A 23,535-nucleotide genomic window follows, 5' to 3' on the forward strand; every position below is an offset into this window, starting at 1 on the left:
TAAAAAACAGTATCTACTGATCAGTTGTTTTCTTACAGTGTTACAATCTGTGCTTTGCCAGTGATTGATTTTAAGCTTTTTGTATTTTCTTTTTCATGCACCCTTCTGTTTTTGAATGCTCTGTAAATTAATTCAATAAACTTCTCTGGTATTCATGAAGCCTCTCAAGGTTTGCTTTAACTTTGATGTTTCTGAAGAAAAAAATCCTGATGATCATCAAAAAGGATGGACAGTGACAGCTCACTCTTCTACCCCCAATATCTTTTGATTTATTTTGTGTAATTTTTATGCTTGTTCACCTTTCCATTGTTATCTGTCCCCTCTTCCACATCTTAACTTCCAAGCACTTAAAATACAGGCTTTTTTTTCCATGTTTCTCCCTTGAGAGTTTGTGGATAATTATATAAATGAATCCGACAGACGTGCTTAATGATGTTTTTTCCTTATTTATTTACTAACAAATAGAAGAGTATGTAGTATGCTTTAAATCCCTACAGCAGGTATGTATCACATATTAAAATGAAAGTTTGTTTAAATACGGGCATTTTGAGCTATATTGAAAGAGAAAAAAGCGAGACTGAAAGTATATGAGGAGGTTAGAACAAAGCTGAAAACAAGTCGTAATCAAAAGATTAATGTTCAGACCCATTGCATTTCTTTGACTTCCAGAGCGGCATTAAATTTTTATCTGTAAAGGCAGAAAGCCATCAGCTGTTGAAAATAAGGTCCTTCTCCCATCAGAGCCATGGAATAGAGTTTTGGATGTTTATCTCTTGCTTCGAACACAAGTATATTTTTGTGTTCAAATAACAGGAGAGAGAACCTCTAATTTTTTTAAATATAGTTTTATGTATATTTTTGTATATCTATAAATACAGATACATTTAGCTTATTAATGTAGAAGTTAGTAGAAAGTTCAGTAATTACTTACAAGACTAGAACTGTGATTTTAAAATATAACAATTCTATAATACTTTATTGCTGATACATTATAATGTAGAACTGTTTCAGATTATAGATGGATTTTTATTGAATTATTTGGATTTTTTCTTTTTCAGGTTATTACTAAACTCAAAATTTTAACACCACTGGAAATAATAATGCCAAACACTGCTTGTGATGCAGGGAACACAAAATTGTTTGGTCTGATAACAGAACATTTCAAGGTAGCTGGTAAATTTTATTCCATGTTTTAGAGCTCTTGTTAATCTCTTTTATATGATTGTTGAGTTCAGTCTTCCACAACTTCTGAAGCCTTAAATGCAGTCAGATTTTGCATGTTTTCTATGATTTCTGACCATGTTTTGTTTTTTTTTTTTTTTTAACCATGGTAAAGAATTATCCAAACGCAGCTCCAGCACTGCTAGTTCTAATCCTGAAAATTACAGAGATAAATGTATTACTGATTAAAGCAGAAAATTTTGAAGTTGCGTCACTGAAGTAATTTTAATAATACCAAACCTAGGAAGGATTCAGAGATGAAAAAATCAAGCATTTTCCTTTCCTCCTATTTTGTTATTCTTTACTTGATAAATAGATGGGCAAATATATCACTGAATAGGAAGGAGAGTACTCACAGGGTGAGAAAGGGTGAGATGAATTAGTATATGTATTTTATGAGTATTAAAACCTCAGAACTTTAAAAGCTTTATTGTGTTTCTACTTGACTTATTTCCATGTCTACACTGTTGATGGCTTCCTCACATAAGATGTACTTACTGACTTCCCTCCTCCTTTTCTTGCATAAATCATTCACAAGTTACACGCATGCAGTTACATTAGCCTGTGTGTCTTTATTTCCTGTTAACCAGTGAAGGCTTGATAATGATCCCTTGGGCTTAAACCTTAGAAAGCGAAAACTACAATTTCAATGTCAGCATCAATGCAAGTACGAAAATAGTTCTTCCCTAGAAGTCATTAATTCAATCCAGGGTTAAACTCAGAAGTCTGAGTAGCTAGTTCTTGAGAGGAAAAGTGGTATCCAGGAAAAACCCTGTTAATTTTTTCAGAATTGGGAGTATGAGCCTTTTTATCTGTACTAAATAAAAGAGAAAGATAGATGAGTGACAATAGTGTGACTTGCATAGGGAATATGTAAGCAGACATGACAAGACTTTTGTGACTTGCCTTCTCTTAATAAACCACACTGAATACTTATGTAAAGACAGATTGCTGAAATCAGTTGATACATTTTCATGGAAGCACATACCCCTAGAAAAATAGAGAAGTCTGTCTGATGAAAAATTCACTTTAGCTTTTCAAACTTTCCCCCCCCCCATCTTTACAGAATGTGACTTTCACAACTGTCCAAAGAAAATACTTCAATGAAACAAAGGGATTGGAATATATAGAACAATTGTGTGCATCTGAATTCAGCACCATTTTCATGGAGGTTCAGTCAAAGTATGTATAAATAAGGAAAAAACATACTGTGTCCAGATGAGTTTAACAGCTTTTTACAAATCTGTAGCTTGTTGCATTCTTGAAAGTTAGGTCTTAACAGAGTTGTTTATTTTACCTTCCAATATTTCTGATGTATCCAGAAACTTAAATAAAAAGACTCTTTTGAGCTTTCACAACCTTCTATTTTTCCCTTTTCATTCTCTCCTTAATGATACACCTTAACAGCTATGATTGCATTTCTTTTTGACCTCAGCAAGTATTTTCCTTGTAGCAGCCATTTTCAGTAATGATACTTTGTGCTGAGTCTTCACTTGAAGTCATGTGTAACCGCTAAACTATGTATGTGCACAATGCCAGTTATATAATATGGGTTATTAAGTGTACAGTGACTCAAACATTCATGAATACTTGATTTACATGCTTGTATGTGCACTTTATATGGATAAGTACATACTTAAAATATATTGCTTTTTCAGTGCTCTCAATGCCAGTAGTTGTAAAACAGCAGAGGTGTAAATGTGATTTCTACAGTGCACAACTTGTTTTGTTTTGGTTTGTTTTTTTTTTGGTAATTAAATAGTACTATTCAAAATTCATTAAAGATTATTTCTTTCCAAGGTACTACTGTCTTGCAGCTGCTGCAGCTTTGCTAAAATATGTTGAGTTTATTCAAAATTCTGTTTATGCTCCTAAATCACTCAAGGTGCGTTTCCAAGGGAGTGAGAAAACAGCTATGATAGATTCATCATCCGCTCAAAATCTTGAACTAGTAACTAATAACAGAGATTCTCGGTAAGAATATTTAAGTTTTCAAATTACAATTTTATAATGTTGTATTTCACCAGATGTCCTTGATGTGTATGTCAAAGAGCTATCCATTACATTTATTTCTTTATGACAGAACTTACATACCATTCAGAGCTTTTAAGAAACTACTTTGGACAGATAAATGTGTTAAAATTCAGTGTAAAACATACAGCACAGAAAATTCTACAAGTGAATTGGAGGAGAAGGTGTTTTCTCTATCAGATCCTTACATCAAAGTCTATATGTTATTCAGAATTATAAGTGATATTTATGCAAATCACAGATTGTAGCAACGTAAAAGCATCATTTCTGCAAGAAGCTGAATATGTTGGATTAAAATGTCTAGATTTTACTCATTTTACACAAGGCAAATAACCCAGACTTGAAAGGTTGCTTTGTTTTCCTTTAGCTATAAGGAATAGAGGCAAACAGAGTAATTTCTGTAATGATGGTCATGTGCAACGTTGCACTTGGTTGTGTGGTAGTTCTCCACAACGAGAACCATGTTCATAGCACTTTTCTTTGCTGGCAGTTACTTGTGTTAGGCAGAAGAAGCTGCAAGGCTTCCCTTCTCCATACTGTTACGCTTCTAGTTAGAAAGAGGAAAAACTCAAATTGCACATTGTAGACTGTCAAGGGATCCACTTCTGTTTAGTTATCACCCTGATAGAAAAAGGGGAGCCTGGAGATTCCTCGCTTTACAGATGTCACTCATAAGAGCTTTCCACTTGAAGAGACGTTGTCCTTGCTCTAATGCTGCTGCTCTTTTTCTTCCTTTTTTTCCCCTTCTTGTGGGGATCATGAATTACACTGACAGTTGTACTCTTGAGGAGAAGTGGAAGGTAAAAAGTTTCTTTCTTTTCATCACTCATCCCCTCTTTTTCTGCTCCATTACTTCATTTGTAATTGCAGGAGCCAGCTGCTCTGAGATCGGTACCTTAGAGCAGTATTTTCTGAAAGCGGCTCCTAAGTCCACAGATGGTTTTGAGACAAAGGAAGCCCAAGGAGGAGCAGCAGTAAACTGCTGTCAGCTTCTCTTTCTTTAGCAGTATTTTTGCAGCCATTTTTGCTGATCCAGTGGCAAGTTCGAATTGGGCCATGGACAACTATTTTCGTTACACAGATCTCACTTTTAAAGCCTGAAGTTAGATATCATTGTATCAGATACTAACAGGTAAAAGTTACTAGTAAAGACACACACCGGAAACACCTAAATCAAGTTCTTATGCCAATATTAATTCAGCAGGAGCTTATCTCATTATTTTTACTGTATAGGGAAATGAGCCCTCAGTATTATAGTTTTTTAAAAGTATGTAATGTTGATAGTATCCCAAATGTGGAACTCCTCTTTGAATTCATTCAAGTTTTGTCATGAGTTGCATCTTCTAACAAATAAGTCCTTAATTAAAACTGATTTTGAATTTCCCCGTTTAATTCTCTAGAATGCTGCTTTGTTCTTTTATACCATGGTAATTCAGGGCTCCCTGTCTTATCTTTGTGCTGTTTATTTTGTATACCCCTATCAGATTCTTTCCTTCCTATTCAAGTTCTGATTTCAGTCAGTGGGTTTACATGGCCCTAGTCTTTTCATTCATCGTCTTTCAAGCAATAGCATCTAAGGTTTCAGGTTTCTAAAACCGTTTAGCTATGTACTAGATTTAAGTATTATGGGATATTTATTTTAAACAGATATAGTCAAGCCTTATGAGTTGGGCTCATAAGAGAACCTGGGATGTGTAACGTGTAAAAGTCAAGAACTTGCAAATAATTTTTGTAAAGTTTAAGCGTATTATTTGGCTCCTATGTTGACTGGAAGTCAGTTACTTTTGAAAGAAAACAAAATCATGGCTTATTTAATTCTTATATGTCTAAGTATATTAAATCATTCTCATAAATGTATTTTAATGAAAATCATCTGATCTCTGGGAATATTCTCCTTTTGGAGGTTTTGTTTTGTTTTAAATTCAAGTAGTTCCATTGAGAGAAAAAGTGTGAACTGAAGTCATAATGGTATACTACTACAAAAAATGAAGAAATACTGAATACAAATGTATTTCTGTGCTTTGGAAAATGATATAATGATGGCTAATGTTATATTCCATCTAAATTCCTAGTCTGCTGTAGTTTGTGAAATACACATAGTGAGTAGGGAGGCGCTAAGCACCCCAAAACTAAGCCTCAAATTTGTAGGATACTTTTAACTGGAAATGTCATTTGATGTTTACCATCTTTATTTTTGTGAGTGTATTATTCTCATGTATTTTGTTTTGAAAGGAACGGTCACACACTTTTTGGTGTCCTAAATTATACTAAAACTCCAGGAGGAAGTCGAAGACTCAGGTCCAATATCCTGGAGCCACTAGTTGATGCTGAAACAATTAACACAAGACTGGATTGTGTTCAGGAATTACTCCAGGATGAGGAGCTGTTTTTTGGTCTTCAAGCAGGTAGTAGTTTATTTTTTAATACATAACAATATATTTCTTTTAAAATACTTTTTTCTAATCTGTGAAAGGATACAATATGACTCAATCTGTTTGAAAAGTATATTATTATGGTTTGTGAGGTAATATTTTTATAATGGACATTCATTTTTTTTTGAATTTATCTTTATTGTAATACACTGACATTTTTCTTGACTATTTTTCTAAGAAATGTGAACTTATCAGATAAAGTGCATAAAAGTCAGTAAGCCAGTAAGGTGTGGTAAGTGTAGTTATGACAAAATAATTTATAAAATATAAAATAATGTTTTTTGTTTTTGTTTTCTGGTAAATAATTTATGAAAATAGGACAAAAGGAAAAGATTAGTATAAATATTACTAGGCAATTGTGTGCATTTTTTAAAGAAATAGATTTTTAATATCTTATTACAATGTCATTTAAGTTTCTGATCTGTTTACTTTTGTTTTACAGTTATCTCAAAATTCCTGGATACAGAACAACTGCTTTCAGTTTTGGTACAAATTCCAAAGCAGGATACAGTATGTTTCAAAATAAATGTTAGATGATCAGTTACCTGGATATAACATGCAATATACAAATGTGATATATATATATATAGATATGAAAAAAGGCTGCACCTTAAAAATCGACTAATGTTATCATAGATTTAGTTTGTATCTTATTTTATAGCAGTTGAAGGTTCTCAAAGGAGAATGTTAGGAAAATTCAGGTTTGCTGCAATGTTTCATCTTAATTCATGCAAATTGAACCTCAAAAGTGTTCAGTCATTCATCACTCCCCACGTTTATTCTTCGTAAATGTACATGCTACTCAATAGTGGTAGGATAAAAAGGAATTTTCACATCAGCATGAAAGAAAAAACTGTATAGTGGAAATACGGTCTTTTATTTTTGGAGGTTAATACAGTTTTTGATAGCCTAAAGAAAATAGTGCATCTTTCTTACAGGAAATTCAAAAAAAAATCTGAGTTTTCATGTAATATAACTCGATAGAAATTACTCTTTATAACCTAAAAAATACCTTGAAAAAGATTCTTGAGAAGCACTTTGACTTTGCTCAACTGTGTTTATAATACAGAGATACGGATAAACTTAAATCTGCATTCAGTTAATAAATGAATTGTGTAAACCTACAAAGCCAGAAATGCTTTACCCTGTTAGTTTCCAAGATACAGACGTTGTATGAGTTAAGCACAGGTTTTTCACTGGGGAGTTAAGTGTTTTCCTTTGAACAGCAACCACCTGATAGAAAGTAGTATGTTCAGTTGTACAGCAGTACCAAAAAAGAAGTTTCCTTTGAAGTGACTTATCTAACATGCAGAGAACCTTACAGCTCAGACAGAGAGAGAGATACCTAGGTTACAAATAGTGTCTTGAAGTCCTTTCTGCCTCCAGTTCTCAGCTTGACCCATGCTTTTCTGTTAACAAGGCATAATAAATGTTTTGGAGAACTGAGTACACAGTTTTCTCAGTTTCCTGGCTTATGGATTCAAGGAATACTCTGCTCTTATGTGTTGCCATAGTTCACACATTGCACAAGGGAGACTAAAATGAGATGCAGATAAAAGCATTTATTCATAACAGCATAACAAGGCAATAAAGCCATAAATGCCTACAGCCAACAGTGTTTAATTGAAAGAGGAGCAGTGCTTTGATTATGTTAAGACTTCAGAGGGAAGGTATCTTGTCCCTTATCCACTTGACAGTGGTAGGCATGGTTTCAGTCTGTGTGAGTTCCTTATGTGTGTTGTATCCATTAGAGTACATTAAAGAACTTAACTAACAGAAGGCTTCCATCGCAAATCACCATTGGAAGAATTAATGAATATACCTTCAGATTCGAGTTCCCCTTTTAAGTCTTTTAGGAGCTTGAGACAGATTTAATCTTCCACCTTGAAGGTCATGCTGTAATGTTTTTAACTAGGAGACAGTTGTGGTTAACTGCAGTAAGGTTTCTTTACCTTCAGTATGCCAGGGTGTCTTTTTCAGACTGGTGGGGTCAGCTCCTGTTCTTGACTACTTCATAAACAAAAATTGTTGAAGCAGGGTTATAAAAGTGTTTTCCTAGCGAGTATTGATGTTTTTCAGTGAGGTATGATTTTTTTTCATCAGATTTTACCTCTATCAATCCATATGTTAACAAATGCAGTAGAATTATCGAAGTAGGATAAATACATATGGCTTACGTGTAGCTCTTGGTTAAGGCCAGGCACAACAGTTAACTACAGTGGGCTTGAGATAACTGAATTTCCACTTCGGTCTGCTAAGCGTATTGTGATCCTACCATTATAAGTTATGTTGGCCTGTTGCACTTAAGTAGGAGATTTCTGCCAGTGCTGTAGAGGCTTATACTTGCCTGTGTTTATACCAGTATGCAAGCATCATGGAGCCATATGGGTTTTTTACCTCTCAGTTTTTTCTCACATACTGACTCACCTACTTAGATAAATAACTTGTCTAATGCCAGTTAAAGACTTCAGCAGGACTGTAATAAATGCAGGTAAGTCTTTTTAATGACATATTCCAAAAGGTGAAAATGTATTGCTCACAGCTTTCCTTGTGGAAATCTGTCACTTGAATGCAGAATCAGCTATATGGCTAAAACTGCCAGACTGAATGCATTTATGTATATGTAGGACCATGTACACCAAACTTTTGAGCGTGGTGTTTTCAATCTTGACTGGCTCCAGTATAGCAGAGCTTATTATTCATCCAGCAGACACATTCAGTCAAGAGCTAGCTTAGTTGCTTTTATCAAATGGTAAATTAACCAATTCAGTATGTTCCACTCCCACTCTCTATAAAAAGTTTCATCACAGATACTCCACCAGCCAACAGATGAGGTGCTTATCTGGGAAACCTACAGTTTCAGTCATTAGAAATGTGAGTAGTATGTTCAGCATGAGCATTCTCTCATTCTAAGAAGAACCATCCGCTGACAGTCTTGCTGAGATGTGCTACCTGAGGAGGGGGGGAGGCAAATTTCTTTAAAAGAACCTCTAGTCTCAATCACAGATCCATGGAAATTGGATCAACATACAGCTTCTGGTAGAAGTGAGGACTGCCTGCTCTGGATGACCTGATCACCCATCTGAAGAACAAATTCAGTAGACTTCTGCTGAAGTTCCAGGCCCATGAGAGATTAGTTCCTTCTGTCTCAGGGTGAAGATACCAGTATTTTTGGTCTGGGGGATTTTCCAGGAAATAAAGTTAAACTAGGGCTGATACACTGCCATAGCACTTAAATTGGTAGGACATAAATCCCTAGTGGGGGGGGAAAAAAAAAAAAAAATGAAAAGACAACTGCTTCTCTGAATCTTCGTGTTTTACTTACCAGAGTATGATGTTCGAAAATTAATGTGAGACTGTGAAAGATAGGCTTGCACTTCAGTCATTAATATTGAATTATAAAGAATATTATATAGGAGAATTAGTCATGACGATTGTATTCATTTCCTGCCTTTGATGCTGAAGTGTACCATGTATAAAGCTGCACTTTTAACGCTGGTTTTATTAAAGTTCGTGTAAGAACTGTTTTGGTAAAGATACATTCCATTTTGATATACGGGCTTCTCACATATGACTATCCATCTCCTTTTGATGTCAAATTCTGTCATGAGACTTAGACCCCATACTTTTTGCGGATTATGATTCCTCTGTTAGTACATTAACATTGTTTAATCCTCTTCTATCTTCTGTGTAAAACAAATTTATATAGAAGGTAAGACAAAGCAAGAGATGCTCCCTACCACAGGAGTAAAGTTTATATTATACTCAGATGTGACAAAATTTTAATGAAAGCCTTACTCAGAGATTCATGCTAAAAACTGACACTGGATTTGCTTTGGAACCAAACAACGTGCTTATCAGTTTCTAAAATTCCTCTCAGGCAAAGAGATGCTTGCATTTTTTTTCCTCTTTTCAAAGCACTATCTTCTCATATTGATAGGATGAAATACAGAAAAATGCATGTCTCTTTAGCTTTTGTATGCAGTTTCACATACTGTTTCACAGTAACAATAGGGGAATAAGCAAGTACGCATTCCGATGAAGAAAAAATGTTATTGTCAAGGTAACTGTTGTTATTCAAGTCATATTGTGTGTGTATGAGATTCCTTCCCCCTTCCCTCCATTACCCTGCTAGCTTCTGAAAGGGTGTAAGATTTTTTTCGTGCATGTGTGTATATAACATACATGTAGAGTACACATACACAATGTATGTGTGTGCGTATACACTTTTTTACTCCCTTTCATAAGATAGCAGGATTATAATTTCCTTTAAGTCTCTTATCTGAAAGTACAAGAGCATACGATGCAGTACATATGCTATGTGATAATGACAACAGCAAAATTCTTTTCCAGAAGTGTTAACGGGACATACAAAATAGGGTAGAATATATATATGTGGGGAAAAAAATCTCAAGAGCAGTAATTTCTGCAAGCAAAAATACTTAACATTCATTGATTTATTTTTTAAATTATAATAAGGATTTAAATGTCCAGCAGAGGGCAACAAAGATGATGTGGGGCCTTGGAGCATCCTTGCTATGAGGAAAGACTGAGAGACCTGGGTCTGTTCAGCCTTGAGAAGACTGAGAGGGGATCTTAGCAATTTTTACAAATTTCTTAAGCTTGGAAGACAGTGGGATTTGGCCAACCTCTTTTCAGTGGTTTGTGGGCATAGGACAAGGGGCAATTGCCAAAAAATGGAGCACAGGAAGTTCTGCACCAACATGGAAAAGAACTTCATGGTGAGGGTGACAGAGCACTGGAACAGGCTGCCCAGGGAGGTTGTTGAGTCTCCTTCTCTGGAGATATTCAAGGCCTGTCTGGACGCCTATCTGGGCAACCTGCTCTAGAGAACCTGCTTTGGCAGGGGGGTTGGATCTCTTGAGGTCCCTTCCAACCCCTACAATTCTGTGGTTCTGTGAAATACGTCAACCAAAAATACGTCAAGCAAATTGGGCTATGTGGTTTGTAACGTTTATGAAAAGGACCATGCTTCTTAATTATAATGCATGTAGTGGCTTTGAAAGAGTCTGTACTTTTGATGTAGAAGATTAAAAGAAGCCTTTGCAGCTTGGGTTAGTGAAGCGTTCTCAGAGTTGATAATTATCAGTGGAGATGTAAGAAAAATATCAGTTACTGCTGGGCAATTTACAATAGCAGGCAATGTAAAAATTCTGTAGATGTTTTTTATGCAGTTATATACCAAGCTGACAAAACGACCTTATAAAGTATTTTAGCAATGTTCATTGGAGATTAAAAATACAAACTCGCTAATAGTCACAATGTGAATTTTACTGTATCTTAAGTATTTTCTTTAAACAGACATACAAACCTCTAATATATGTAAATTTTTTAACAGGTTAAAACTGCTGAATCAAAAATAACTAACTTAATTTACCTGAAGCATACTCTAGAACTTGTGGAGCCCCTAAAAGTAAGCTCTATCTGTCATTTTTTTCTGTGTAATGTACAAATGAGTTTGCCCTTCTTTATACATGTTACACTGGTTAGATTTACTTTATATCTTGCAGAACACAGTACTGCCAACGTAGTCTGTTAACTCTTAAGCCAATTGAAAGAAAGTACTTGAGCTCAATACTCCTAAGAACTAGATTCCTGTTGTTACCTGAATATGATTTTATAACATACATTTACCTGCTCAGGTTCTGTAAGCTGCTTATCCAACAGCTGTCAGCCCTTTAAAAGTGCTATGAAAAGAATTAACTGTTTGTGTTCATATTGTTCAGGCTGCTTTAAGAAGCTGTAACACACCACTGCTAAAGGCCTATTACAGTTCTCTTGAAGATAGAAGGTATCATGATGATAATTTTTTATCTTTGCTTATTTGTAGTTACAGGTATAGCTCTATTGTTTTGACTAAAAGCTGACATTGACTTAAAAAAATATTTAAATTTTCAACAAACAAATGCAGGGGAAAAAAAGCAGCAAAATGGAAAGTTAACCATCGATACTGTAATTGCTGATGAGCTATACTCCAGTAGAAATTACTATGAAAATACAAAAGTAGTAAAGACAAAATAGAAAAGACAAAAGTTCCCTGCAGTCCTTATACAAAAATAAACTGTTGCTTATATAATTGAGAATTTATATCTCCGAAAGATTTGAACTATATTATCAGTCAGGCTTAGGTATATTTGTACTTCATTCCGAGGTGGGAAATACATATGAAATTTAGTGTTTGTTTTCAACAGTAGAAAATTTGCTTCGGTTATTTGTAATTTCAGAATGATAATGCAAATAAAAACTAAAATATTACATTGCTAATAAGTAACACTACTAATATTGCAGGTTTGGAATTATACTTGAGAAGATTACAACTGTAATTAATGATGATACAAGGTACACAAAAGGATGTCTGAGTATGAGGACACAAAAATGCTATGCTGTTAAGCCAAACATCAATGAATTCCTTGACATAGCTCGTAGAACATACACAGAAATTGTTGATGACATAGCAGGTATTTCCAAACCAAAACTTTTATTTCCTTGCAGTTCAAAAAACATTGTATCTGGCATACAGAAGCCACATAATCATGTTTTATAACCTTATACAGAAAATGTATTTAGTATTGTTATAAACTGGTCATCATTGATGAGTAACTAAAGTATTTTTGATACATACATTCAGATTCTCCGTTTGTAGGTAAAAACTCGATTTCATTTAAATGAGGATGAACAATTACATTCTGACTCCTTTATTTGACTCCTCTGCTCCTTATCCTCTAAAAATACAGAAAAGTTAAAGTATAATAATTATTCCAACTAAAACAATTATATATAAAAAATTGAATTATTTTTATTAGCTTAAAATATCTCAGTACTTTCTTCTTTATATTTTGACCAGCCTTGACCTATCTGTGGGCTGTTTTTCAGCCAAGCTATTAGGAGTTGGAAAGTACAAATTAAAGAAATTTTAGCGTATTATTTATTACTGTGCTTTATTAACCTTTGTGTTTATCCTTAATTTAAAATAAATGAAAAAATATCCTCAGGAATGGATTTTTTTTTTTTTTAGTTCAAAATCTTAGTTTTTAAATTTTAGTCAAAAAAGTTTTAGTTTGATTTCTAGCTAGAGGACCAGCTTTTTAGTTTTCTGTTTAATTAGAAAAATTACAAAATATCAGAAACTTTAGCATCTGTAATATGTTGTGAACCTCCTGTTTCCTTCCAGTCTTATAGTCTATGTAGTACATGGTGAAAAATACAAATGTTACTGCTTTTTCTTTCCTAAACCTTCCAAAATTTGGCAGCTGCGAGGACTAAAGAGTGTGTCGACATCTGTGTTCCCCTTGCCTGTTTTTACTGTAGCCGATGTGCTTGGAGAAGGGGTTTTTCTCTCTTTTGTTCTTTACCACGTTATACTCTAAGCAACTCCAAGACTGAAATATCCAGAATGGCCTATCACTTTGTTGGTCTACATCATGGGTGCTTGAAACACAAAAGTGAACAAGCTTAGAGCAACAAGCATCAGGAAACACCACTAAATAAATCCAGCCTTTCTTCTCAAAGGAATACCACTATTTGCATTGTTCAGAAGTCCCATAACTTTGTAATACATCTTCTTCAACCATGTAACAGTTTCGTATGTACACCCATCTCATCTAGAAACAAGACTGATTTAAGGGTGGGATTACAAATGTAAAGCATTACCCTCAGTGAGGGGTGGAAGACTGCTTAGAGTCATTTAAAGAACACGCAAATAAATCTGATTCCCCATGGGTTTTTTTTCCAGTCCCTTTATGCAGCCAATTTTTTTACATTAATACATTAATTAGATCCCGTAGATCCACTTTTAAGGCCTTTAGTCATGTTACTTATCTGACATGTTCGACCTATGTAAATCACTTCCACAGTTTGTGCATATAAGTATGTATGCATGCGTGTATGTAATTTGATTCAAATCTTTATTTGTGATACATAGGTATGATAACACAACTTGCAGAAAAGTACAACCTACCAATGAAAACAAGTTTCAGTTCTGCTCGTGGATTTTTTATCCAGATGAATGCTGATTGTTCAACACTGCCCAGTGGCCAACTTCCTTCAGAATTTACAAAGGTGTCTGCACTAGAGATGTTTTCTTCAAAATACTTTTGAATGAGTAACTTATATAAAATGTATAATACACTAATAAAACACATACAGTAATTTAAATCATTAAAATAATTTCAGTGAATATACCTAGAAATAAATGAAGGTGTAATTGGTGTTTTTTATAATCACACTATTTCTAGCTATACTTAATATAGTAAGAAATACGCAATTACATGCAGTTATGTTGTTTGCAATTATAAAGTTGTGTATCTTGCCAATAACTGCATTCTTTTGCGATGATTTTTTTCCTAAATAGACTTTTATGAAATGAAACAAGGCATTATTTTTTCCCCTGTTTTTCCCAGTTTGCTTTTAGAAACTGTTTTTCACTTCTGATTATGTGACAAGTTCTGTTGGTTTGAATTCCCCATAGATCACTAAAATGAAAAACACGTATAGCTTCACTTCAGCAGACTTAATAAAAATGAATGAGAGATGTCAGGAGTCCCTGAGAGAAATATATCACATGACATACTTGTAAGACCACTTAAAACTATTAAATGTTTGTGCTAACAGCATTTATTTTATCCCATTAACAGCTAATTACATGTTTTCGTAATGCTATCTTTTTGTTAAATTATGGTTACTACAGAAATAATCCAAAGAGACACTGATCAAGTATAGTACCTGAGAGAAAGGAAGTAACATGGTGTTTATTATATTAAGATGATTACAAATACATAGGCATTTATTTAGAAATGTAGCCTTTGTAATTATTTTTATGGATGAATTATCTCCATAAAATGGCACAGTAAATGTATTAATTTTTTAATGGAGAATCATTAATTTTAGTCACTCTTGCATTTACAGTAGAACTACCTATATCTGTATTTTTGTCCTTGCTGCACGCTGTGTTCTGTTGTTTCAGAAGACTTACTAGGTGTAACATTTCACGTGAATTTCATGAAAATTATTTTTAGAAACCATGTTTGTTTGCATGAAGGCATAAGGGAATTAGAGTCGTATTTGAGATGTTAATAGAACGTACTTGACTCCACAGCTATATTTGTGGTTAATTCTTTATGAAGCTTTCTTACGAGCTGTTGGTATTTGGGCTATGTGTCTTGTGTCTGATAGCAGTAATTAATCTGAGATTATTGTATAAGATCTTAATATACTTCAAAGAAATTAACGTATTTACCTGCATTTGATAACCTCACATCCTAACATACGGAGTATGAACATTATTAACTGTTGCTTTATCTCCATAAGGTGTATAAAGTGACGCTAGGTACTGTACAACAGCTAAATCAGTGTCTTATTTCAGAATCGTGTGTAAGCTACTGAACGAGATCTATGAACATATTCATTGCCTATACAAGCTGTCTGATACTGTGTCAATGCTGGACATGCTGCTTTCATTCGCCCATGTCTGCACTGTTTCCGACTATGGTAAGTTTCTTGTTTGATTCTGTCATAGGCCAATTAAAGACCCTCCTGCTGGAGGATATCCAAGTTGTTTGTCTGGTTCTCCAATTGCTAAGCCCATGTCATTTATTTTTCTAGGTCTCAGTAGGCTCTAAGTATCTTGGTCTATCCTGGCCAGTTTTGTGCTGATACTCTTCCTATTTCCGTCCACTGGAAATACATTCTGCCATTTAGATGCTGTAAGCCTTCATAGCCAGTCTTTTCAAGTTAGCCAGTGTAAGCGTATTCTTTTCAAAAGTATGTCGTCTGTGAACGTGCTGAGTTCACTCTTCTGTTCCAAAAGGCCACAAGATTATATAAGGAGGTCAGCCTTCTTATACCTTAAGACAAAATAAGTGGCTAACTTCTTTATTTGCTTCAACTTTTGTAACACTTTTAGATATTTTTGGGAAGCAGAGTCTTCTAAGTAACCCAAGACCATGTGCTTACTTGCATATTATTCACCTCCTGGGTCAGAAGTTTGGTTGTATTGCATCACTGGGTCATTCTGCTTCCCTAGCCCATTTTTGCAAGGTACAAATGAACTCATGGTCTTCAATTAGTGCTGACCTGAGATACCTATCTGTACAACCAATGCAAACCTGAGGTACTTATCTAGAGTACAATGCTGTGTAGACGCTAAGTCACATTAGGTCTGGAAAGCCATCTCAGTAGGTGTGTTAGCTTATCATTACTGATGCTGCTCTGAAATTTCCTGTACAGGAGTAGAGTTTGTTTACTTTGCAGTATCGCAGTGATTCTTTATGTGCAGATGATTCCATTCACATCAGTAACTGATACACTTGAGTCATTGCAACCTTTTTCACGCCAAATGAATCAGAGCACAACTGTACTTCAGCAGTTAATAATGAGTCTAAAGCTGCTTTTCTTCTCCTGTAAATCTGCAGTTTCTGCTGCCAGGCCTCAATGTGTATCTGCCCAAAGAAACAGACTGTCATTTGTAGCTTTCAGTCTCCTGTGCCACTTTACTCTCTCTCTCCTAAACCATTAAATGGCTAAAAGCTACACATGGTAGTTAGAGCTGCTCAATGTTGAAACTTGAAAACCTGCTTTGGCATTTCTTTCTTGAAGGCTGTTCCATTTAAACAGATGAGCAATTAACAATACTTCCTTGTTAGCCTGCAGTACTGCCATAGAAGTAGACAGAGAGGAGGCATAAGGAATAGGTTGAGAAAAAAACTGTTTGGACAGAAATACATACAGATAGTCCCAGTATCAGATGGATCTACATAGGCATGGTATATACACGGATTATCAATATACTATGAAAACAAAAATTAAAGGCAATTTCCTTGTTTCTTATGCTTATCTAATAATATATATGTATTAGTAACAGGTAGAGTTCATGACTTCCCTGTATTTTGTAAGTTTATTTTTATAATTTATTTTTATACTGCTATATAGTAGATATAAAAATGAAACTGGGTTCCACATTCTCCATTTGAATTACTTTTGAAGTTTCACTGTTTGTATTTTTCTTTGTTACTGGAGTTCTGTACTACTTACCGTGCAACACAAACACTATGTTAATTTAGAAATATAGTGTTAGTTATGGGATTCTTTTTGTAGTAATAAATCTTGAGGGCTTGAAAGATGATCAGAATCTATATCTGAAAATAGCTGGTAATTCTTTCAAGTGCTCTATCTTAGTCTTGACTACAGGAAAGTAAAAATTAGGGAACTGGGACCACAGAGTTTGACTTCTGTAAGAATGGATTTATTTCAGAACACACTAGTTTAGTAACTTAAAGGTTTCCATAACCCTACAAAGCTTTATATCCTTTTTCTCTTTTAGTTCGTCCAGAATTTACAGATACTTTAGCGATCAAGCAGGGATGGCATCCCATTCTTGAAAAGATAGCTATGGAGAAACCTGTATCTAACAACACATACCTGACAGAGGGTAGCAACTTTCTCATTATTACGGGACCAAATATGAGTGGAAAATCAACATATCTAAAACAGATTGCACTCTGTCAAATTATGGCCCAGATTGGTGAGTAAGACTATACCATATTTGTAATCTTTTGCACCACTTTTATTGGTTTCTTGTTAAAAATAGAATTATTTTTGAAGCTTAATGTTTCAGTTTCAAGAATAAGATTCTATCTAAATAGTAAAATACAGTGTTTAGTTCTTTTGATGGGTGGACCGTTCAGGGGATAAGGAATTGGCTTGAAAGTTGCACCCAGAGAGTGGTGGTCAGTGGCTCTGTCTGTCCAGGTGGAGGCCAGTGATGAGTGGTGTACCTCAGGGGTCCATCCTTGGACTAGTACTGACAGTTTAATATCTGTATCAGTGACATAGACAATGGGAGCACACCCTTAGCAAGTTTGCAGATGACACTAAGATGAGTGGTACAGTCAATACAACATAAGGAAGGGATGCCATCAAAGGGGCCTGGACAAAAGCTTGGTGTGCCCACGTGAACCTAATGAGGTTCAACAAGTCTGAGTTAAAGGTGCTGCAGCTGGATCAGAGCAATCTCAGACATTAGTACAGAATGGGAGAAGGACTCAGTGAGAGCAGCCCTTCAGGAAAAGACTTGGAAGTTCTGTTGGATGAAAAGCTTGACATGAGCCAGCAGTGTGTGCTTGCAGCCCAGAAGGCCAAGTGTGCATTCCAGGCTGCACCAAAAGAGGAGTGGACAGCAGGTCGAGGGAGGGGACTGTCCCCCTCTATCTACTTGGCCCTTGAGAGGACCCAACAGGAGTACTGCATCCAGGTCTGTGGTCCCCAGCACAAGAAGGATGTTGATCTGTTAGCACGGGTCCAGAGGAGAGGGCTACGAAGTTGATCCAGAGGGCTGGAGCCCCTCTCCTGTGAAGAAAGGCTGAGAGAGCTGGGGCTAGAGAACAGAAGAGAAGGCTCCAAGGTAGACTTTATTGCAGCTTTTCAGTACTTAAAGGGGGCTTATAAAAAAGATGGACTTTTTGGACTCTTCTGGACAAAAGAGCAACTTTTTGCTCAGTCAAATGACAGGACAAGGGGGAATGGTTTTAAACTAAAAGAAGGGAGATTTAGGTTAGACGTTAAGAGTAAATTCTTCCGTCAGAGGGTGGTGAGGCACTGGAACAGGTTGCCCAGAGAGGTTATGGATGCCCCATCCCTGGAGGTGTTAAAGACCAGGTTGGATGAGGCCCTGGGCAAACTGATCTAGTGGGTGGCATCCTTGCCCATGGCAGGGGGGTTGGAACTAGATGATCTTGAACTTACTTAGCAGTGGAGAATAAAATTTGTTCAGTGTGTGTTTATAGGTATAATCCCAAACAGCATGTTCTTCAGGAATTACTCTCAGAAACATGAGTTTAATATGAATAAAGTCTGCAAAGTCTTCTGGCAAGCTTCATGTTCTTTTCTATTCTATAAAACTAGTAAGTCTCAAAGTCTGGTAAGGCAATATAAATCTTGGTTTATGAAACTAAGATTCCCTGGGGTTAGTATCACAATGTCTACAGAAATGTAAATTAATTCTGCAGTTCATTCCCACTTTTGCATCCCTTTAGACTGACACGCAGCTTCAGGCGTATGATTTCTTAAGGTTTTGCTGATAAGATTCTTCAATTATGGTATCTCTGTAATATTTTTTCTTATAAAGTAGTGGTAGAATATAATCCTACAAAACTTTGCAGAACAAGATGCATTCTCTACAGTGCATAAAGACCAAATGTAAAACACTGACATATTCAGGCAAGCTGGCATTTGTCACACTGATACGAGAAAACTCTCACCTTACTTGTTTTGCAGGTTCTTACGTCCCAGCAGAGTATTGTTCTTTTCGAATCGCAGAGCAAATTTTTACCAGAATAGGTATGGATGATGATATAGAAACAAATGCCTCAACATTCATGAAGGAAATGAAAGAGGTATTAAACATAGCTAATCCAGGGGCCAGGGCCCATTTTTACTGTTAATCTGATTGAAATTGTACTAGTATATTTCTACTGAAAGAGTGTATTTTAGAAACAGTACAAAAATTCAGCTTTAATCTCTTACCTAAATGATAAACTACAGAAAACATGCACATCTTAAATAAAGATACTCCAATTTGGGTAAAAATTGGTGTTCCTTTGGACAGTAGTTCCAAAGTTTTTTTGTTATTTCTTGAGCCTTACAGAAGTATTTTTCTAAGCCTAAGCCTTCTCACTTCCTCTCCCAAACTGATACGATTTTGAGGAAAACTGATATGGTCAATGGAAAAAAGAAAGAGTGCTGTAGGACAAATCTTTACTTGTTTAGAATTGACAGCTATTTGAAAGCTGTGAAAAAAGTAAAATATATGGATCTGACGAGTTTTTTTTACATTTAAGTTTTATCTGAATAATACAAACTATTCCTATTAGTAGCGGAGTTTTTAAAAAGATGCATTTCTAGGAATGATAACAAATTTAATATTTTCCTAGATAACATACATCATGCAAAACGCTAATGACAAATCACTCATCATAATTGATGAACTTGGCAGAGGTACCAGTGCTGAAGAAGGTATTGGCATTTGTTATGCTGCCTGTGAATATCTGTTGAATTTGAAGGTAATTCTGAAAAAAAAAAAAAAAAAAAAAAGGTTTAAGCCTTGTAATTATTTTATCATACTTGAAGCAAACACAGTAATTTCTCATAACTGAACTTAATTATTTTAGGTATTTCTTGTCTACATAAGACATTTTTTGTAACTGATGAATGCAAAGATATGGTGATAGACAAAAAATGCTGATGTAATCTGCACTTCTGTTCACTGGTCTCCATCTCTTTACAACTTGCTTGGCAGCTTGCTTTCTTGTCTAGAAAAAGGCTAACCAAGTCTCTTTAGTTTTGCTTAGTTAGTACAACTTTGTATGCTTGAACATCAAAGGTGGACCTCTTTACATGTCTGTTATCTTACCAACGGTTCTTCCATACAACTTAAGAATTGATTACGGAGGTTAGAGGTTTGCTTAGAAAAGTGGAAGATGATTTTAGATGGGTTGGAAGTTTCTTTTATTACTAGTAACCTCTATTACTAGTTTTGTAATCAACCTCAGTTTGTTATCAGCTTTTTGACACGCATAGATTCAGTTTCTTGTCAGAGTTTTATTCAGAGTACTTACGTGGTTTGGTCTAAAAACACACATTTTCTGTAGCTTGTACTGCTGGAAAAGCATTCACTGAAAATATTAAGGCAACCATTTGACAGTCATTCAAAATAACCCAAGTAAGATTTTAAAAGCATCGTGGATTTTGTGTTACTTCTGATGTTCTTTTCCTTCCATTGAGAAAGGAGTGGGGGAATCCTGAATGGGAAAAGACATCCTTGCCAATGATAGAAGTCATGGCTTAATTTTTTTCATTTGTTTTAGTAATTATTTTAGTAATTTAAAGATGGCTTTTCAGAATTGTGGAGGAAAAACTGGACATCTGAGAGATCATTTTTCTTATCCGTTGTAATTTAGAATCATAGAATGGTTTGGATTGGAAGGGAGCTTAAAGATCATCTAGTTCCAACCTCTCTGCTGTGGGCAGGGACACCTCCCACTAGACTAGGTTGCTCCAAGCCCTGTCCAGCCTGGCCTTAAGCACTTCCAGGAATGGTGCATCCACAGTTTCTCTGGGTGACCTGTTCCAGTGCCTCACCACCCTCTAAGGGACGAATTTCTTCCTAATATCTAATTTAATCTACCCTGTTTTAGTTTAAAGCCATTACTCCTTGTCCTGTCACTGCATTCCCTTACAAAGAGTCCCTCTCCTGCTTTCCTGTAGGCCCCTTTAAGTACTGAAAGGCTGCTATAAGGTCTCCCTGGAGCCTTCTCTTCTCCAGTCTCAACAACCCCAACTCCCTCAGCCTGTCTTTGTAGGATAGGTGCTCCAGCCCCTTGATCATCTTCATGGCCCTCCTCTGGGCTCACTCTAACAGGTCCATGTCTCTTGTGCTGGGGTCCCCTGAGCTAACACAGTACTCTAGGTGGGGTTTATTTATTAAAGGATCATTTCAAAAATAAATTGTCTTTTTTTTTTCTTATTTAGGCATTTACATTGTTTGCTACACATTTCCTGGAACTGTGTCATATAGATGCTTTATATCCCAATGTGGAAAATTACCATTTTGAAGTGCAACATGTGAGAAGCAGTGCTATAAAGAAGGAAAAAATCGCGTACACTTACACGCTCTCTAAAGGATATACAGAGGAAAAGAACTATGGTAATGGATTCCACTATGACTCTTAATAGAAGACTGGACAAATTGAAGGATTGTGAGTCAATAAAGAAATGAATGAGTGACAATAAGGTATAACTATGTTTTAAAGAGTTACAGAAATCCGTATGTTTCTAAATGCTAGATTCCATAGTTGGATCTGTGATTTAGGTGACATTTAATCAATAGGAAATTAGCTACACATAATTATTGCAAGCCAGTAGTGACTGAGGACTCCAGATTATTCCAATCAGGTTTGAATTAACTAGACTTAAAATGCTTCTTTATCAGAATTTCAGTTGTAACTTTCTTTGCCTTTGGCAGTACAAGGTCAGTTTTGGATGCTACAGTCCTAACTCAGAAAAAAACCATATGTTTAGACAGTGTTCTTAGAGAACAGGAGACCTTTAGTAACTCAGTGTTGCTTTATTGTCGTACTTGAGCAAAGTTACATCAAAAAAAAAAAAGTGCAAGGGCAATTCTTGTCCCTTTTCAATTTTTAACCCTGCAGTATTAGATGTAGGATTAGTGTAGACCTGATGAAGCACAGAATTTCCTCTCAACAGCCAGGGCAACAGGCAAAACGAAAAGTGAAAAAATCATATTAGGGCAGAAAAAAAAACACATTTTTCTTATCCTGAGTATCTGACACCTTGACTGCTGGCAAGAGTGTAGAAGTTGGAATGTGACATCCATATCCACTAGATGCCCAGATTCAGTGGGGAGCATGTTTAGCACAATCTCAGTATCTTGCCAGCCTGCCAAACTGAAAAACTAAACAGAGAAAGCTATTACCACCACTGTCTCATTTTTTTCATTTAGCCTCTAATGTATCAAATCCTGCCCACTTACTGACAGCAGTAATTTAAGTGGAAGTGTATTTTAGAGGCACCATTACAACAAAGTAGGCATTTTATTTAGCACCTCTCAAAACAGTATTGTTTTGAAGAAGAGACCAAAAGAGAAAATTTATATTAAATTTTTTTTAAATGAAAATTTCACCCTTTAAAAATGAGCTCAGCTGATTCTAGCACACATACTGTGAAGGATGGGAAAAGATTTTTATCAAAAATCCTAATTCGTATTTTCTATGTTTAGGATTAAAAGCTGCAGAAGTTTCCTCTCTACCACCATCCATAATTTTGGATGCAAAGGAAATCACAAATCATATCGCAAAACAAATTTTGGTACGTAGTGGGTAGTTATACTTTAATTCATAGTTTTTTATAAAACTGTATATTTTCATTGTTTCTAAAAGGCTACAGAATAAATGCTACATAAGGTTTTGTGATGATAGATGGCATCAAGAAAGTAAAATTTTTATTTCTGAAACTAATTATAAGAGATTATACTCAGATCACTGTTAGGTGACAACACAAATAATTCCTTAGTGTTAAAGGAGCATTAGATGTAATGTTGGAGTTTAAAACAAGAATCACCTGATCAGAAATAGGTTGGAAAACACACTATTAGTATTGTAATGACAGAACATCATTAATTTCCTATTTTAATGCATGTGTATGTTTTTAAGAACAGCACCAGCAGAAAAGCACTCCTGAGATGATGAAACGCAGAGCTGTATATCATTTAGCAATGAGATTGGTTCAAACTGCCAGAAATTCCCGATTAGATTCAGACAGTTTGCGAATATATTTGAAAGGTTTGAAGAAAAAGTATAAAGCCAGTTTTCCTGCATCTGAACAAAACGATGAACAACAGTAATGTATAACGCAGGCTGTTTTAATAATTTTTGACTGCAAGAAGATTCTGATTTTTTCCACAGTATTAGAAACACAACTTCTTGTATGTCTATAATTTCTTAATTCTTAGTCTAAATTATACTCACTACCAAAGACCATATTCTTCATGTTTGTTTTTTTGTCACAAATAAAAGCATTTACTTTGTATGTGAAACAGTTCTTTTTTGATAATAACTATATTCCTTTCATTATTTTAGAGACAAAAAGTTGTATAATTAGCCATTTCCACATTATATATGTGGTATTACAGCTCTTACATCTGATACCAAAGATTTTACCCAACAAAAAGCAGTCTTTGAAACAGACTGTCCGCGTGTCTTTCACAGACAAGTTCTGTTTGCGCTGTTGGATGTGCATGTGCAAATCCTGTTGCTCCCTG

At 35.3% G+C, this 23,535-nt stretch overlaps 1 protein-coding gene across 3 annotated transcripts in view; it reads left to right on the plus strand.

The window, feature by feature from the left end:
* The window catches only part of MSH4 (mutS homolog 4), a 32,376-nt gene extending 9,066 nt beyond the window's left edge, over positions 1 to 23,310 (plus strand). For 2 of the 3 annotated variants that reach the window (XM_083847323.1, XM_083847324.1), the window contains 17 exons: positions 1,059 to 1,166; positions 2,288 to 2,403; positions 3,022 to 3,195; positions 5,485 to 5,657; positions 6,127 to 6,194; positions 11,044 to 11,118; positions 11,432 to 11,496; positions 11,994 to 12,163; positions 13,627 to 13,763; positions 14,173 to 14,276; positions 15,067 to 15,191; positions 17,023 to 17,223; positions 18,975 to 19,093; positions 19,631 to 19,759; positions 21,228 to 21,402; positions 22,495 to 22,583; positions 22,933 to 23,310. In XM_083847323.1, coding sequence (XP_083703449.1) covers positions 1,059 to 1,166; positions 2,288 to 2,403; positions 3,022 to 3,195; positions 5,485 to 5,657; positions 6,127 to 6,194; positions 11,044 to 11,118; positions 11,432 to 11,496; positions 11,994 to 12,163; positions 13,627 to 13,763; positions 14,173 to 14,276; positions 15,067 to 15,191; positions 17,023 to 17,223; positions 18,975 to 19,093; positions 19,631 to 19,759; positions 21,228 to 21,402; positions 22,495 to 22,583; positions 22,933 to 23,118 — 2,214 coding nt within the window. In that variant the 3' untranslated portion in view covers positions 23,119 to 23,310. The remainder of the gene's footprint in view (positions 1 to 1,058; positions 1,167 to 2,287; positions 2,404 to 3,021; positions 3,196 to 5,484; positions 5,658 to 6,126; positions 6,195 to 11,043; positions 11,119 to 11,431; positions 11,497 to 11,993; positions 12,164 to 13,626; positions 13,764 to 14,172; positions 14,277 to 15,066; positions 15,192 to 17,022; positions 17,224 to 18,974; positions 19,094 to 19,630; positions 19,760 to 21,227; positions 21,403 to 22,494; positions 22,584 to 22,932) is intronic. The other variant, XM_083847325.1, reaches the window with a different exon arrangement.
* The last annotated feature ends 225 nt before the right edge of the window (positions 23,311 to 23,535 follow it).

Source organism: Anser anser (assembly GCF_964211835.1).
Source record: "Anser anser genome assembly, chromosome: 8".
Lineage (NCBI taxonomy): Eukaryota > Metazoa > Chordata > Aves > Anseriformes > Anatidae > Anser > Anser anser.